This window comes from Medicago truncatula, chromosome 3, assembly GCF_003473485.1.
Source record: "Medicago truncatula cultivar Jemalong A17 chromosome 3, MtrunA17r5.0-ANR, whole genome shotgun sequence".
Classification (NCBI taxonomy): Eukaryota; Viridiplantae; Streptophyta; class Magnoliopsida; order Fabales; family Fabaceae; genus Medicago; species Medicago truncatula.
This window is the reverse complement of record NC_053044.1, coordinates 54,837,186-54,856,294: the sequence shown is the minus strand read 5'-3', so window position 1 is coordinate 54,856,294 and position 19,109 is coordinate 54,837,186. Positions and strand designations below refer to the sequence as shown.

General features: G+C 31.0%; 2 protein-coding genes across 2 annotated transcripts; one reads left to right on the top strand and one right to left on the bottom strand.

Annotated features, from left to right (window-relative positions):
- Positions 1 to 4,383: 4,383 nt before the first annotated feature.
- LOC25490140 (class V chitinase) lies at positions 4,384 to 6,824 on the top strand. Its single transcript, XM_013606592.3, has 2 exons — positions 4,384 to 5,543; positions 6,506 to 6,824. Exons 1-2 carry the CDS (start codon positions 4,391 to 4,393, stop codon positions 6,595 to 6,597), a joined length of 1,245 nt encoding a protein of 414 aa, XP_013462046.2. The 5' UTR covers positions 4,384 to 4,390; the 3' UTR covers positions 6,598 to 6,824.
- A 7,825-nt stretch (positions 6,825 to 14,649) lies between these two features.
- Positions 14,650 to 17,977, bottom strand: LOC25490139 (phosphatidylinositol-glycan biosynthesis class F protein). The gene is made up of 9 exons (XM_013606591.3): positions 17,726 to 17,977; positions 17,571 to 17,636; positions 17,438 to 17,480; positions 17,259 to 17,313; positions 16,737 to 16,785; positions 16,072 to 16,139; positions 15,854 to 15,962; positions 15,130 to 15,266; positions 14,650 to 15,020 (listed from the first exon to the last, which is right to left on the bottom strand). The coding sequence occupies exons 1-8, from the start codon at positions 17,885 to 17,887 to the stop codon at positions 15,150 to 15,152; spliced, it is 669 nt and encodes a 222-aa protein (XP_013462045.1). The 5' UTR covers positions 17,888 to 17,977; the 3' UTR covers positions 14,650 to 15,020; positions 15,130 to 15,149.
- Positions 17,978 to 19,109: the final 1,132 nt, after the last annotated feature.

Below are 19,109 nucleotides of genomic sequence, written 5' to 3'. Positions count from 1 at the left end.
TCAAATGAAGTGTTATACGCCCTATACTTAATTTTTTGTTTCGTCCTTGCTCGTAGCAAGAGTCGAGTACAGTGACTTCATAGAGAACACCCCAGACGGATTGTGATTCCAGCACCAAACATCCTCCCTGTTAGGAGAGCCTCTCTGACTTGATAGTGGTGTATGATCAATGACGAAGATTGAAATATTATCATGATGTATAAGGTTAAAATACACATCGCAAGGATCGAATTCTGGAATTTTGCAGTTGCGTCATTTTGCCACTCGATTGCGTTGAATACTTGTGATACATGTGCATGTGTATATGCTAGTATATAATATAACATTTTCAAAAATATGTATATTATGGCCAACCTTTACTTACCTCATAGTTAAACTCTGAATTATCATGACCCCATTCCCATAGAAATTGGAGGGTTCACACAAAAAAAGAATGAAAACTTCGGAATTTTGGGAAGGTTGTGACTTGTGACCTTCCTATATCCCTTTAAGGATTAATCATTGTATATGTTACTTAAATTGAGTTTCATATAAATAATATTTGGAGATGCTCACTTAATAGTCTAAAAACTCCTTCCGTCTCAAATTATAAGTTGTTTTTGACAATTTCATACAAGTAAAGAAATGTGGTTAATTTTGTATGAGAATGAGAAATTATGATTAATTTTACAAAATTATTCTTCATTTATGGCATTGTAAAGAGAGAATAAAAGAATTGAGATTGAGTAATAAATAGTAAAGAGTGTGATGAGAAAGACGTCATTAATGTTTTATTGATATTGTAAGATGACTTATAAGTTATGACAATTTTTTTTTTTAAAGTGACATACTAGTATAATTTATGATAGATGAAATAATATTTTTTGCATAAAAATTATGTATTCAATACATTCAAAATTATGTTTAAAAAAAAATACATTGAAAATTAAAGTAATGAATGAGCATAATTTAATAGTCTATAATAATAGAGTAGTGCTAGGTGGTGCGAATGGTTTTTTCGCGTAAAAGGCACGACGGCGTAATTAAATGCACAATCCAACACTTGTGTGCTAGCCTCTAAAAAAATTGTGTGCTAAAATATTCTTGATTAAAAAATTATATTCAAAACCGTCAAAAATATTTTTCACGCTTGTTGCATCTTTATATTGTCTCTTGCTTGACTGCATATTCAAAGTAAACCCAAACTCCAATTACAATTCTTAATTCTTACATTTTGCATGACTTTGAAGAACGGTCCTTACATTTGAATAAATATTTTTAAATTCACGCAAAATGTAAGGACTATTCTTCAAAGTCACACAAAATATAGGGACCAAAAACATATTTAACCCTCAAATAATTGGAACCCATTAAGTGCCACATCAACATTCTCTTAGAGAACCAACGACAGAGACTAATTTTGATAACGGAGATAAAATGTGAGGATTTTAAAAACATTTAATGAAATGTAGAAACTATTCTTCAAAGGGACGCAAAATGTAAGAACTAAGAACATATTTAACCCAAACAACTATGATTGTAATTGATTTGTCAAAAAATTTTAAAATAGGAACTATTCTTATAAACTTTAATATTGTGGAGGAGTAAAATTATCAATAAAATTTTATAGAAACTAAAATTGAAAACTCTTAATTTTACAGGACTAAAAAATATTTAACACTAAATTTATTGATATTTCCATATGCCAAAATATAGTTCAGTATTGTTAAAGACTTAAAGTAATCAAAGACTATACCACCCGGAAAAGAAAAAAAAAAGTATTCAAAAGCTTGTTTAGTGTGAATCATTGTTATTTGACTAGTTCGTGTGATTCCTGCGAATTAAGTATCGTACCAAACAGCATTTTTCATAATAATAACACTATAAAAGGATAAATAAATAAACACTAATTTAAGACGATCCTATATCCCATTTGTTTTATTTTATGAGCCCTATATCCTCCTATTTACCGGAGGAGGCAAGTACTCAAAAATATCTAGTTTATGATCACCGTAGTTTTTTGTGACCAACTACATTTTAAAAAATACGATCAAATATTATTTTTTATTAGATACATTTGACTACCTATAGATATTCATTTTCTTATTTGCTATTAATGTATTATGCATTAAGTCAATTTTCACGTCTTTTTCCATCTTCTGAAAATGAAGTCTATGGTGTGAATGAACGAACATAAAGTTTGGTGCACGGTCGTTTGAATTATAGAATGATTATTGCAAAAATTGATAGTAATGAAATATAACTCACAAAAAAAGTTAATTGCTTTTTCACAAAATATATTAGGCTAAAGTGCACTCTTCCCCCCTAACTTTCAAAAACTTGCAATTTAGATCCCCTAAGTACCAAAACCACAATTTAGCACCCCTAAGATTTAGCTCCATTGCAACTTTGGTCCTTTTGATCAATTTTGACCTAGTCAACGCTGATTTGGCATGCCACATGTATATTTTTTAATTTTCTTTTTTTTTAAAGCCACATAATCATTTATTAAATTAAAAAAATGAAAAAAGAAATTGAAAAATTAAAAAAAAATCAGATTTTTTTTTTTAAAAAGGAATTATGGAAAGAAGAAGAATCGTTTATACCTTTTTTATTTTCCTTTTCTATTATTATTTTTTTAAAATTCTGATTTTTTTTTTCTTTTTTCATTTTTTTAATTTAATAAATGATTATGTGGCTTTTAAAAAAATAAAAATAAAAATACACATGTGGCATGCCAAATCAGCGTTGACTAGGTCAAAATTGATCAAAAGGACCAAAGTTGCAATGGGGCTAAATCTTAGGGGGGTTAAATTGTGGTTTTGGTACTTAGGGGGCCAAAATTGCAAGTTTTTGAAAATTAGGGAGGGAAAAGTGCACTTTAGCCAATATATTAATTATTAACACACACGAGTTTAAAAATATTGATTATTTGAATACAATTGTAAAGCATTAACACTTTTTATGATATATGATAGATAAGTTCTCGTTAGCAGTTCAGTTGGTAGGGACAATGCATAATATATGCAAGTTTCGTCTCACAATACATTAGGCTACTTGACTAATATATATATATATATATATATATATATATATATATATATATATATAGGATGTATCTTATGAGAATGATTATCTTATGTGAGAATGGTGAAAATGATTATGAACCATTAGATCAAAAATGGATAGTTGAAATTTAAAAATCAAATTTTAAAACACACTTTACGAGAATAAAAAACACAGACATTAGCTTGAAATCAGATATGAAATGGTTTATTTTATGAGATTTCCAATCACGAAAGTGTGCAGAAATGTGGGAGCTGTGGGTTTCCGACTGCGAATTGGCGATGGTGGAAGGTGGCGACGGGGGGCATCGCGCCGGCGAAGGTTCGGGTCGCCGGAAAACATCATTGATGGCGAGGAGAAGAAGAAACATAAGCTTTAGAATGAAGAAGAGAAGAGTTAAAGGAGTAAAAGAGTGAAAGATCTGCATATATATATATATATATATATATATATATATATATATATATATATATATATATATATATATATATATATATATATATATATACTATAAGTTAGGATCCGTTGACATCAAGTGTCAACGGATTCGTTGACACCAAATCTTAGCCATTCTTTGTTTTAATCTTAATGGCTCACATTTATTCGCGAACTTGTTCACGTGGGAACTCTTCAAAGAAAAATATACTACCCTCTCATCTTCTTCTTGAAGGCACTCATTCATATGGTTATTGGAGACAAATTCTAAAGACAATTGCTCTAATGTTTTCGATTTCATTCTCGGTCACAGTACTGTTAAAAATTGTTGCTTTCATTCCCATCAAAATTACTTCTCTCTTTTCTTTTCATCCGGATCTTAATTTGTAAAGGAAATTTCATGCTAAACATAAAATTGAGAATTGATTTTAATTTGTAATGTTGAGAGAACTATCCTCAATTGCACAATTTAAAAGTTTTTCTAAAATTCCACTATCCTTGTTGTGTGTGCCTTGTAATTCTACGATTAACTTCCCCTTTTTATTGATATGATTAGCTTTCCCCCTTTTGATACAAATGTTTCAAATCAATAATGGTTACTGCAGATTATTGGTATAAAGAAGATGGAAAAGTATGAATTAGCATTCCCACAAGGTTTTAAAATTTCTATGGAACAAAGCTGTTGATTTCGGCAGAATGGACAATAGCGATTGAAAAGAAAATCCTAGAACACGAGTGTGAGTGTGAGTGTGAGTGTGAGGAGAGTTCATGTAGGAGTTATTATGTCATTGATTGTTGGCCATTAGATTAAAAAGTTAGATGGTTAGGATTTGGTGTCAACACAACGGATCCTAACTCATTTACTGTATATTTTCAACATTATTGAACAAGCAAGAGAAGAGTCAACAAAATGTGCTTTAGTGCTAGATACCTACCTCACGTATCCGAAACAATTTGTATCGATCGATCCACACCAACAAAAAAAATGGCTTACTCCAAAAAGCATTCGTTCCTCTTGATTTCCACTCTCCTTATGATTCTCCAACTCCAATTTTCCTCTACAAACGCTGCCATTAAAGGTGGCTATTGGTATTCTGATAGTGACCTTGCAGTTTCTGACATTGATCCCTCTTATTTCACCCACTTGTTCTGTGCATTTGCTGACCTTGATTCTAATACCAACCAAGTCACCATTTCTTCTACACACGCAGCTAGTTTCTCAACCTTCACTGAAACCATTCAGTCAAAGAGTAATTCGGTGAAGACGCTTTTATCAATTGGTGGTGGTGGTGGCGGTCCTACTTTGGCACAAAAATTTGCCAACATGGCTAGCCAAGCCAGTACCCGAAAATCATTCATAGATTCTTCAATCCGACTAGCCAGAAATAACAACTTCCATGGCCTTGATCTTGATTGGCAGTATCCATCCTCAGACGCTGAAATGACCAACTTTGGTTTACTCATCAAAGAGTGGAGAGCTGCTGTGGCCGCAGAGTCTAGGAGTTCCGACAAGCCGGAACTGTTGTTATCTGCTGCAGTGGGTGGCTCTGATCAGATAACTCCACTAAAATACTACCCTGGTCAAGATGTTGCAAACAACTTGGATTGGGTTAATGTAATGACCTATGACCTTTACATCTCAGATATAAATCCAACTCAAACACAACCACCCGCTCCTTTGAAAAACCCAACTGGCCAATTTAGTGCAGATGAAGGTATCACAAAATGGGTAGGGTTAGGTGTGCCAAAAAGCAAACTTGCACTTGGTTTACCCTTCTATGGTTATAAGTGGAGTTTGGCAGATCCTAATAAACATAGAATTCATGATAAAGCTACGCAGGGATTAGGGGCAGTGAAGTACAAGGATATAAAAAATGATGGGGCACAGATTGTGTACAACTCCACATATGCTCAAAATTACTGCTTCAAAGGTACAGATTGGTATGGATATGATGACACTCAGAGTATATCTGCCAAGGTTGCTTATGCCAAGCAAAATGGATTGTTTGGATATTTTGCTTGGCATATTGAACAAGACAACAACTGGGCTCTTTCTCAAGCAGGTTAGTACATCCGTTCTCCTAATTTTATTTTATTTTTGATCAAATAGCCTAGTGGCTAGAGCTCACACAATTTAATTGTGGAGAAGAGGAGTGTTCGGGGTTCGTCCGGGGTTCGAACCCCAACCCCTGCATATAAAATGCGATATCCCTATCAACTGAGCTAAGTTCACGGGGATCATCCGTTCTCCTAATTAAACACTGATTTGTTGCACTTTTCTTAGGAGGAGCTTTGTTGTACACTTGAACTTACTTATTTATCTTTTTTTTTTTTTTTTACTAACAGAGCCGTCCTTGATAATCTAGAGGCTCCGTTATAATATTGACAATTTTCGTTTATAAAGAATTGAAAAAAAAATCTAACACTTATAGTGATAGACAACTAAATTGTAGTAAATATATAAGCAATGGTTTAAACACGACTTTTATAAAAATAGACTTTATCTATAAACAATGGTTAATTGAATATTGAAATTTTTTTGATAAAATCTATTCTATACCAATATATAAAAGGGATGTTCTCCTTTGTGCTTAACTTTTTTATAATATTGATTTACATTATCAATTAAAAATTTAATTAAATGTTATTAAAATAAGAACTCACAACAACGGATGGAACGATCTACGACAATAGAAACAATATTGGATACCGTGAAAATAAATTATTTTTTATCTTATATTAAAAAATATTGTATTTTAGTGTACTATTTTTTATTCCAATTTTACCCCTTCACTTATTTTATTTTTTATTATTTTTGTCAATATAAATGATCATGCTCCTCTTGACTCTAGTTGTAATAAAATTTTCTTAAAACTTATTTAAAACACGTCATATCAAATAATTCTATGCCCCGATAAAAAAAGATATAAAAAGTAAAACTTAACCTTGACCTTTACCACTTATTTTTAATGGTATGCCAAATAATGATTCATTCTAACATAAAAAATTTACTGTATTTTTGCAGCTTCTCAAGCCTGGGGAAAACCTAGTGTGAGGCATGGTGTTGTTATAGTCACATCAGGTTCTACCCCAATTTTTTTTTCATGTTCTGATTGAAATCGAACACTATTGTACGTTGTTGAAGCTCCAATGAAGACTTGAAGAAAAAGAAGAGTAGTAGAGAAAGAGAATGAATAGTTGAATATTGTTGTACGTTGATACTGTTAGATATTTAGGGTTGCAATTTTTGGTATGATGTGTTTGTCAAACAAGTCCAGTTATTATCGACCATATCCAAAATATTTTAGGTAAATTGAAATCAAATGTTGGTATATTTAGGAGTACTTAACCCTATTATTTATTTTCTGTCTTTAACTAATTATTTATCTTTTAGAATACTATGTGTATATATTACTAGAGAAATGTTATTTGAACAAGAGAAATGATATTTGAACATCTATTTTGTGACCACTTTCTCTCTCATACTCATATTACTTTTTACTTTATCTCTCTATTGCTTTGATTTTCGTGCAAATACCAACTTTTTCTTTGTAAATTATGGTTGTCCCAAAAGTTGTCAACCAAATGGTTGTTCAAATAACACTCCTCTTTGAACAATCATTTTGACAATTTTTATGACAATTTTCTCTTTCATATTCACATTATATTTTTATTTTTTTCTTTTTATTGCTTTGATTTTTGTGTCAATATTTCATTTTTTTTTTAAGACTTTGGTTGTCTAAAAAATTATCATATAAATAAATGTTTAAATGACACAACTCATATAACTAGGAGTAATTAGTTAAGTTAAATTGGTGAAGAAAAAAAACACCGATAAAGTGTTGTGATGTAGTTGGTTCCTCAAAAGCTTTTGGCTCCTCAAAAGAAAATGATTCAGAACCGATAAATCTAGATGAGGAAACGGAAGCAGTCCCACAACAATCAATGAATTCAAATATTCCCTTTCAGAAAACACTAGAGGCGACACATTTGGCGGAGGAAATAGAAATTGTCCCACATCCGCAGCACCAATCCACAAATTCAGATATTCCAGCTCAAATACCACTTGAGGCCGCATCTTTGGAGGCTACCTTGGAGATGGATGCAACGTCTCAATCCCAAGGGGGCGATATTATTGACCACACAGATGACATCTTGGTTGTAACACCGACAATTATGGTAACTCCTATTTCTCATAGCCCTGCTATTACTAATAATACTTTTACCATACAACTTGAGAATGTATCTGATGAGATAGCTAGAAATGATTTGGAGGAGAACCAAGAACATATTTTATCCCCAGTCAAGGAAAAAACATTAAATGTCAGTAGTATTATGGCGCCGGATGGTGCTCCTGTAGACCCAGTGTTGTAGAAAGAGTTAGATTTTATGCAAACTTGGCTAGCAAAGGTTGCTGTGAATGAGGTGTCATTTAAAGAGGTAGTTTCAAAGTCTCAGAAGAAAAAGAACGTGCAAAAGGCTTCATACAAAACCTGCTCTCAGGGTCCTCTTCCTCCGTTTAAATGAATAATTTTGTTTTAGAAGATCCGGGGGATTGGTAATAATGATTCCCTGCTTGATACTACGTGGTTCACTATGTTGCCTTCTTCTTTGTTGGCGGATTTTACTAGGGACAGAAATGGGATGCCTATTTATAGATTTTGTTAGCTATTTTGGTCCCTTGTTTTTCCTATATATATTTATTTTTCTTTTGAGGGTTTTGGCCTAGTCCCCTTATTGTAAATTTTTTTCCTTTTTTTTTTTTTAATAATATTACGTATTCGAAAGGCGGTAGAGGATGGGGGCTTCTGTTAGGGTGCCAACCTAGTTGGGATGCTTCAGATTCTCCCGGATGCCCAACCTTTCTCTTAGCCTATCAAAAAAAAAAAAAAAAAGTTGTCTGGTCACCCCCCTTAACTGACACTCTATATCTAGGGCTGGCCCATCAGATTGCAAGTAAACTAAACCTGTCATTTTGGGCCTCGAATTTTTTAGTACTCAAACTTTTTTTTATTTTATTTAATTAATACTCCTTATTAAATTTTTAGTCTTTATAGTTATAAATTGAGAAATGATATTTGTACAACCACTTTGTGACAACTTTTTGACAACTTTATCTCTCATACTCACATTATTCTCGTATTCTCTCTCTTCCTTTTTCTCTCTCCATTGTTTTTAACCAATGAAAAGAGAGAAAAAAAAAAAAAGTTGTCACCAAAAGTTGTATAAAATGGTTGTTCAAATATCACTACTCTTATAAATTTCACTCAATTACTATTCAAAAAATTAATCAATCATCCCCTCAAAAAAAGAAATCAATCAATCATGTAAAATGTAAATGCATCTAATATTTATTTTGCATTGTTTGTTTAATATTGTAAAAACTAACTAGGGTTAAAAGGTCACTATTTTTTTTGTTGCAGCTTCTTGAAACTGGGAGGCCTAGTAATGGAATGCAACCAGAGTTATATACTCCAGAGAGAGCAAAGATGTTATTTACGCTATAGTAAAGTTATGGCATTAATGGTTTCTACCCTCTCATGTAACAATAAAAAATAAGAATAAGATATTAAAGGATCTATAATAATAAAAAATGAACTATTGCTTTGCTTCTCTTGATCTAATAAATGCATCTATAATAGGGACCTTTAATTTGGAGTTTTAAACGGGTTCGATATGTACATATCCCTTTTTTATAATTTTTTAATAACAATACTTAATAAGCACCCAGTCACTCTAATTAAGACCCTCTCACAAAATGTTTAAATCGGTCATACCACTAACTCTTCATTATTTATATTTCAACAGTAAAATGATTATTTTAACAAAGAGTAGTGTGGGGTCCACTTAAGAATGTGGATCTTAAGTGACACCCTGGGTCTTAAAAACCTTCAAAAAAAATCCAATGAAAATATCTATCAGATATCAGGTCTTAAATGATGAAGACATCACCATTGGAAATGATCTTAGACAATATTTTTAGTTTCACAGACGTGGGGGATCATATATGTCGATTGCTGACAAGTAATCGTACATTCTGGGAGAAAGAAAAAAAAAGAGCAATTTACTTAGGCGCAACAGCAAAAAAATAAAACAGCAATACAGGTTCATAGACATTAACTACTGAAAGTCTATCTGATTGTTACTTCAAGCATAACCGATAAGAAAATGACAAATAATCGAGACCGTTAAATGTCTAAATTGGACAAAACGGAATCCATACTGTATTACAAGAGATGTTATTATCTTCTTTAAATATGTACATTATATATTGCATTCGGGATGCACCAATTAAAAATGGGTGTGTCACGTCATATTTAAGTCATTAGTTTGATAAAAAAAAAAAATCATTAAGATGAAAAATTTATGCAAATATAATAGTTGTAATTTATGGTATCGTACACCCTTTATGTATAAATGTATATTAAATGTCAATTGTATATTAACAAGTAAGTATAAATATCAGACATCCTTTAAGAGTAAAGAAAAATGAATAAAACTAGACTCAAGACTCGTGTTATCACAAATGTGTGATATAGTTAGTAATTAATATATTTGTCAATGTACAATGAATCTGTCTTTAACATACGTTAGATATCGACAGAGCATTCACACTATGTTTGATGCAGAATATAAAAAAACATTGTAATAGCTATATGCAAAACTCGTTTGGATCACGCAACATAACAAAGAGAGCAATCTACTTTGCAAACTCTCTTGCAAAGCATTAATCTTCTCTTGTACTTAAAAAGAATAGAAAAAATTTATAAGCAAAATCAGTATATACATTATGCATTTCATTTAAACAAAGACAATAACTTTCTAGTGATCAAGTAAAAATAAAAAACTTGTTCAATTTTTAAAACTAAAGACATTTTGTTTGCAATGTAAGTTTCAACCATTTGCAAATTTCAAGCTAAACAATTAATCCTTTATAAATATCATATATTTATGCCCTTACTATCATTTAAGATCAAACATAATTTTCATAAGCAATGAATCAATCACATTATTTTATACCAAAACAGAAAAATTTCATGTTAACTTTATATGACAATAGCACACTAAAACAATAATAATATCATCAATAACATATGTAAGTTAAAGTTAGCAACAAATATACAAAGTTGTTAAATTCTCATAACCAAACACAATTTGTATGCAAGCTAAATTGGAATGAAACATGTTAACATATGCAATTGCAACTTTCTCAATAACATAACATATATAAATGTTACTGCTATCATTTAAGATTAAACACAATTTTTATAATCAAAGAATATAAGTACGTTGAAGTAAAAGTTTGTATAAAAATTATTAGTAATATTTATAGAAGAATTAAGAATGTTGCGATGACACGGTATAAACTTTTACTTATAAACTCTTGAGTGACAAAGAATGTTGATATTAAACATAAACTTTTACTTACAATACCAACATCATATTCAATGCAAAATGCTCTCATCTTAATCAAATCATCACAAACAACCTTTCCAATATCTCCACCAATAATATTTTCCTGAATTGTTTTCATTGATGAGTAGTTTACAAATTAGATAACATTCACTATTAATATAGACATTTAAATTATATATAGGGATAAAAAGTTCATAATAATACCAAAATTAAAAATAGGATCATAACGACAAGCGGTGATTAAAAATAAAACTCATCGTTTTCTCTCATGGTTTTCAATCAATTGGATCAACAAAGTCAAAACACTCTTTTAACTCCTTATAAAATTAATGAAGAAAATTTGAGAACTCAAATTCGTAACACAAAATTGAAAACAAAAAGTTGTTAATAAAAAACTCACATTGCATCTGTTTTTTTATCAGTAATGAAAATCTCTCATTCATATTTTCGTAGAGGTTGAGCAATCGGAACATCGATAAAAAAACCACAAAGTAGTAGTCGCTCTGAATAATATCAAACAACATAGTGAAAAGTGATTAATAATCCAACATTTTATGCAGACAGTTAAAGAAGAAAAACAATGATTTATATATTAATCATATATGTACCCTTGATTAAGTTAATGTGAGCAACTGAAACATCAAAGAGAATCAAAGCATCATGTACACTTAAAACGAACACCATCCTACGGAACAATATTGACTTTCCAGCAATAAGTATGTCAATGCAAATGTCAGAAACACATTGTAAACCAAAGTAAATGATGCATTTAATAAAGAAACTTCAACTTGACTCTTGTAGAAGAGCATATGTCAGTACACTTAATCTGCACAATCCCGGCAAAACTTGAACTTGGACCACCCAATGAAACTTTTGGTTGAATAGCTATGTGTATATTCATCCATCTCATTTCTACATACAAGCAGTTTCAACTACAAGATAGAGTAAAAACTCTATTGTCGGCCAAATAGAAATGTTTAGCAATTTTTCAATTAAAACCAATAATAAGATATAAATACACACAAGCTTCAAATTTTTGGACATTTCTTGACCTTTGATGTTGATTGTGCTTGACATGGACTACACATACACTAAACTGCTAGTTTGAATCTTTGTATGGTCCAATAAGAGATAGAAAGAAAATGAATATCGACAAATGTTTATAAAATGAAGGGTTAATAGGTCTTTACCCCCTGTAATATAGGTCATTTTTTGTTTTCTCCTTGTAAAATATTTTTTTATTTACCCCCTGTAAAAAAAAATTGTTTTGGTTTACCCCCTAATAGGCCAAACAAAAACCAATTTTATTTTATTTTTTCAAGAAATTTTCGTTTTTGTTTGGCCTATTAGGGGGTAAATCAAAACAATTTTTTTTTACAGGGGGTAAATCAAAAAAAAATATTTTACAGAGAGAAAAATAAAAAATGACCTATATTACAGAGGGGTAAAGACTTGTTAACCCTAAAATAAAATATGTAACATTCTCATCATATTTAAATTTAGATACAACTTTTGTAAAAGAAAAAAACCATACAACTTTTTATTCTTAAGTTTAAAGTTGTAAAAACTTTTTAGTTTTTATAATTTGTTTAATAATTTAAAAAAAATGTTTTTAAGAAGAGAATAATTATTTTTGTTTGGTAATCCAATTTTTAAAGCTCTTTTAGAGAAGAAAAACTCTTTTGGTAAACTACTTTTTAAAAACGGTGTTAGAGATAAGAAAAAAAAAATCTATTTGGTGGTGCATAGATAGTCTAAAATAGTTTTGCACATATAACCAATCAAAACATTCTGAATTGTCACATCAATTAATGATTTTAATTTATGTGGATCAAATGTAGCAATTCAAAATATTTTGATTGGTTGTGTGTGCAAAACTCTTTTGGATTATCAACCCACCACAATTAGTAACCCTTTGTATTGCGTTTTGAACCCGTAGACTCACGTTTGCAAGCCTTCACCTTGATTCTAGCATTTTGCATTATGTTTGGTTGCCTTTTCTAAAAGAATTCTGCCTTTTCTAAATTTAGTTTAAATAACTTCACATGAAAAAATCATTTTCATCTTTTTATATTTATTTTAAGGGTCTCGTTAACCGGTGTCTTCAGGGTACTAGTTAAGTAACTAAAAGTATAAAGAAAAGTAAAGTTTTGCATTGAAAAAAAATAATTTTTTAACTTTTAAAAAGTAGAATACACAATTTTCGAGACAAAATTCTTTTTATAATGCCTTAACCAATGTCACAGGGGCACTGGTTAACATTTCTCTTATTTTAACGGGATAATAAAAAAATTAAAAATGGTCAAAATGTCAAATTACTCTTTCAATTATATCAAAGGAGTTTAAATTAGCTTCTACTATTTTTGAGTGAGTGCTTCTCATAGAATCATTTTAAAACATATAAAATATCTTTTATTAGTCTATAACAAACGTAACTTTTATTCTTAAAAAAAAAAAAAAAAAAAAAAACGTAACTTTTAGAATTACCAGAAAACGTAACCTTTTTAGTGTAAAGAAATCAACTTTCTTGGTGGAATAAAAAATATCCCAATTTTAGTGAATTGGGTTTTAAGTTATCAATATATTTGTACCTCGAAAAAAAAAATATCAATATATTTTGACTCATTCCCATTCAACCATAGTTATACGAGTGAATGGTTTTTTTTATAGAGGATTATATGGGTCAATGATGAAAGTGAACGAAATAACACGTTACGTAGTACACTGTTTGTTTGAACTTTTTGTGTGGACAGAAAAACCTCACATTAAAGAAGAAAGGTTAAAATTTTCAATTAATTCATTAAGATTAGGTTGAAAATATGGAAGGTTGACCCACCTCCGAATTAGTTTGGGAAAAGTATACAGAGCCACCAAAATACACTACGCAACTTGGTAGCTAATGGAGTACAGAATGAGAAATTATCAAAGTTCATAACCAGTTAGGAGATTATTGTCTTTATGTCTTGCTTCACCACCCTCTAGCTAGTCTAGTATTTATGCTGTTTTAATTCTAACCTTTGTTCTACATGATGTTTCATATGATATTTAATCACTAATAAATAACTCGTATTTCATTGAGAAAAATAAATAAATTATACTCTCATATACTCTTGTATTAAAATATACACTTATCTCTCTTGATGTTTGATCGCCAAAACATTGTGGTTGTATTTTTTACACCAAAACATTGTTGTTTGAATTGCAATAATCAATGAAATTTGACAAAAAAAAATCACATCTTGTTGTATTTCAGAGGTTAACCAAATTGACAGAAACATTGCAATATGCAAGAGTCGGAGTTCGAACCCCAAATTTTCCTCTCATTTAGCTTAAAGGACAAACTTCTAGTCACTAAACTACTTAAAAATTACATCCTTTTTAAAATTATTTATTTGGTGTTAATCCTCCGTAAAAGTGGCATGGTAATCCTTTTTTAACTTATTTGTGTATAACCGTTCAAGTATGATACCGGTATACTTTGATTGTAATAACAATCACAATTTGCATTCAATTTAATATTCATTCTAAAGTTGTGAAAAACACGTTTTTGCAATAAAATCAATAATCCCATTCTTTTACATATGGATAAAGAATCCAGAGAAAGATTTAGAAAAATTGTTTATATAATAATAAAGAAATCTTTCATTTTTAGGTAAAAAAACAAAGTCTACCATTTTTATTGTTATTTGTTTTGTTTAGGATAACAGTTCTCGACGCCGAGAAAGCACCGCAGTTCCATACGATAAGCTAAGGTTGGAGGAGAAAACTTATGAAACAAGCAAGAGAAGAGTCAACAAAATGTGCTGCTATATTGTTATATATCTATCTATATCTATCTATATATCACTTATCCGAGACAATTTGCATAGCAACACAGAAAATGGCCTACTCAAAAAAACCTTCATTCCTCTTGATTTCTACTCTCCTCGTGATTTTCCAACTCCAATTCTCTTCTGCAAAAGCTGAAATTAAAGGTGGCTATTGGTATTCTGATAGTGGCCTTGCAGTTTCTGACATTGATCCCTCTTATTTCACCCACTTGTTTTGTGCATTTGCAGACCTTGATTCTAATACCAACCAAGTCACCATTTCTTCTGCAATCGCAGCTAGTTTCTCAACCTTCACTGAAACCATTCAGGCAAAGAGTCGTTCAGTGAAAACCCTTTTATCAAAAGGTAAGCTATTTCAATAAAGTATCAAAATTGGATGCTATTTTATGAACTTAGCAATTACCAGAATCAGTCATTTGCACTTCATTCATTTTTGACATGTAGCAACCTCCTACGATGAGCAAGAACAAAGCCTAATGATGCAACTAATGCCACAAGGTAACCAGCTAATGTTCCATAGCTTACAGAAATAGGCCATTCCTACAAATTAAGATGAACATATTACTCTAACAACGAAATTGAGAGAACTTAAGAACAACAAAACAAAACGAGGAATGAAGTGTATATATCTTACAGGGAGATGTTCAATAAATTTATATTCCAATGACTATATTGAAGTTTTAATGTTTGGCGAGCAATTCTTGTATCATTCAGCAAGATAAACAATGCCAAAAAGTAAACGGATGAATCAGGACATCTTAGACCATGGTACTTCTACGTTTTAGATTTATATAAAACCTATTATTTTATTAGTGCTATAGCACAAAAACAATTTCCATTTCAGAAACACATTTCAAGCATAGTAGCTAGTAAGAAGAGAGATGCTGGTTTTTAAAAAATGTCATCATAAACATGAATATAAATAACTGAAACATCTTCAAGTGATTAAACAAGTTAAAGAGGGATGATATACGCAAAAATAAACTAATTGACTTAGGGAAGACAGTGTGTAGAGGTATGTGGAAGAAATGTATCTTTGGTAAGAACTGCTCTTCCTATTCGCTCTAGGACTGTAGTATACAGTGATCAATTATCTCAAGTACAGAGGACTAGAAAAAAGAAATTACCTGCCAGGGCCTCTCCCAGTCAAGCGGCATTGGCCAGGCCCCAAACCATCCCCCAATAACTGCTCCATGGGCATGTAAGCAAATCAGGTACTCAATAGATCCATTCGGCCTAAACATAGTACAAGGATTATAATAATGTAAATACAAGTACCAAACGGAAAGGACCAAATAAGTAGATTGCATTGTAGAAAACTTTGCATAAGTTAACTGGAACATACTTTGTTTGTGCAAATATACGTTTCCAATCAGCCCATGACGAACCAAGAACACACGATGCTGGAACTGTCTGTAATAGCATAAGTTGTGCATCAATGTGACTGTAAAGATGTGATTTATTCAGGGATGGAGAAGAGGATTGATAAGAAATTCATTTCACTACATGAAATATAGTTGTAGGAGATCTTAATAAAAAATCTTCCAAGAAAAATAGATGTTTGAATTGATATTGTGGGGACAAGTCTGCAAGTTTAATGATGCAACTCACTTTCACTTCAATAAATGTTGGCTGTCAAGCTTTTATACTGAGGTAAGAAAATATCAATGGCTTATATCTAGAACCTTTCCCAACTGAATCAGATCAAACATATGTTCTAGACTAGATGATTGATAACATGTAACCAAAGGATAATAGATATGGTTTTGTTTAATTAAACATGAAAAAGACTAAGCTAACACCAACGTTCCTTTTATGAGAACACAACTTTTACTAAAATAAGATGAATTGCAAAACATTTTGTTCTAATTTTCTGGTAGTAATAAAAGAATTGAAAATATGAATGGCTAAATAGAAACGTATATGAGACAAGTTCAATAAATAACAGAAACATAGTCTTGAAGAAGCAATAACCGTAAGCAAGAAAATGGCAATGGATTAGTCACTCACTGTGAACAATGACATCATAAGAGACCAATATACAGTCTTGGGCAGGAACCTGTATCAGGTAAATTTGCAAAAAAAATCATTAAGAGATCTTCAAAGTTAAAAATGAAAAGGCACCTTTTACACATAATAGAAGGGGGGTCAAGTATTTTTGTTTAAACAATGCTATTTAAACACAGGCCCTGTTTGGATAAAGATAAACATTTTAATTAAGCGCTTATAGCATAAACACTTATGATATTGGTGTTTATGTAAAAATTATTTTATAACAAAAGATAAAATAAAGTGAAATTGTTGTCATATACACTTGAAGTCGTATTCAAAAGCCATCATTGAGGGCTTATGAACATGTCATACATTGTTTTCATAAGCTCTCCCAAACAATATAACAAACATTATGTCAGTAGATAGACTTAAAAAAGTGAATCTAAACAATTCCTCAATTCCTCTATCTAATGAATAATGACATCAATCCTGAGCAGAAAAAAAATAATGTACTCTAAAAAAAAAAATCATTTGACTTACTGAAAGGTAACAGGTGCGCCCAAAGCAATAGCTCCTAAAGAATTTAGCAATGCCCCTGCAGAGTAAAAGATAAAAGAAGTATGACCAGTTTTTATAATTGATGGTGTAAAATAGTTTTACAGTGACATGAAACACGGAATAATATTCATAAATCACATCAAAAGAGAAATTGAACTAACCTGCTGGGAGTCCTAGAATGCCTCTGGCAACAGCTCGTAGGTACTACATAGAACATACATAAATCATAATCAAACTAAAGAATATTATCGACAAGAAGAAGAAAAATTAAGGAAGAGGCATACAATGCATTACCGAGGATTGTTGGGGATTGTGTCGATAGCGACTGTAGAGAAGGATGACGATTGGAAGCTCAATAATCTAAACGACGACGACGAAGGCGGTGAATTAAAACATAATAATTGAGAAATTGAATAAAAGAAAATAGAAAGAGATGGTAGGTAGGTTACCGAAATGAGAAAGAGAGTGAGAGAAGGATCGGTAACGAGGTTGACGGAGTAGACAGTGTTAGATATCCAGAAAGATAGAGCCAAACCAAAACCGCATAACAAGTTTACTGTAAAGGCTTCTGAACTTGAGATTTCCTCCGGCGATGATTTCCGGCGATCCATGGCGATTCGGAGAGCGAGGATGTGAAGACGAAGATAATGGCGAGGAACAAGTGAGAGAGGAATAGAAAATGGATCAATGGTTTGATTTTGTAAATTTAATTTCACAACAGGGGTATTTTAGTTTTACTGTCCTTTTTAGTTTTTTTTTTTAGTTTTAAAATACACAATTTGATTGCGGAGAATTGGAGTGTCTGCTAAAATTAAATATCCCCCAACTCAGCTAAGCTCACATGTATTTTTTATTTTTTTTTACTCTTTCATTATTTGTTTTTGTTTATTTATTTATGAAGTGACATGAGTGAATAAATGACAGATATTCATTCAAATTGTTAGAGTAAATTAAATATCAACACACATTCAATACCATTAAAAATATAAAGAGTAAATCTACGAATAAACTCACAAGTCACAACATTCAAATTAATAACATACAACGACAAATGTCACAAATATACATATTTGTAAAATTTGTGATATTAATTATACATTTATAATAGAGATGTCTATTTTTTTGAGAAATTAAAAGGATTTCTAAAATTGAGAATTTCATATAAAAGAAAAATAGTTAATTTTTAAAAAAAAATTAAGAACAAATATTTAATGTGCTATCAACCAGTGTTTTACTTCGAGTGAACCATCAAATTCGTCCTTGAATTTTCACGGATCGGCCAAATTCATTCCTCAATTATGCGAAATATCAAATTAGTCTTTGAATTTGTCAAACATCCATAAAAAATGTCCCTCTGTCCAAGTGATCCGTTAGCCATGTTCATATATATGTCCCCCTGCATGATGTGTTGTCTTATACACGTGGCAAGAAGGAGGCCACGTGTTCAAGGACTAATTAGATTAAATTGAAAAAAGTATAGTTTGTTATTTTTTTATGCTTTTCCCATTTTGCCCCTGCATTACACATACCTCCTTCTTCACATTTCACTCAGAATAGAGTTTACTACTCTTCAAAAATTTAAGAATGTTGTTAAGGTCACGTCAAAATTTAAGAATGTTATTAAAAATATTTTTTTAATAATTAATAAAAAAAATAACGGTCACGTCAGCACCGTTAACGCTCCGTTTGAACAGAAGGACTAACTTGATTGAGATTTAACAAATTTAAGGATTAACTAAATAAACTACAAAATCGCCCCTAAGTATTGACTTTTTTACAGTTTTGACCCCCCAGGTCAATTTGACCAAGTCAAAGCTGACGTGGACGCCACAT

Excerpts from the sequence above, each read along its gene's own strand:
- LOC25490140 (XM_013606592.3), top strand. The coding sequence starts at position 4,391 with ATGTGCTTTAGTGCTAGATACCTACCTCACGTATCCGAAACAATTTGT. Across the intron at positions 5,544-6,505 it reads CTGGGCTCTTTCTCAAGCAG|CTTCTCAAGCCTGGGGAAAA; the intron begins GTTAGTACATCC and ends GTATTTTTGCAG.
- LOC25490139 (XM_013606591.3), bottom strand. The coding sequence starts at position 17,887 with ATGGATCGCCGGAAATCATCGCCGGAGGAAATCTCAAGTTCAGAAGCC. Across the intron at positions 17,314-17,437 it reads CATTCTAGGACTCCCAGCAG|GGGCATTGCTAAATTCTTTA; the intron begins GTTAGTTCAATT and ends TTTACTCTGCAG. Across the intron at positions 16,140-16,736 it reads TTATGATGTCATTGTTCACA|ACAGTTCCAGCATCGTGTGT; the intron begins GTGAGTGACTAA and ends ATGCTATTACAG.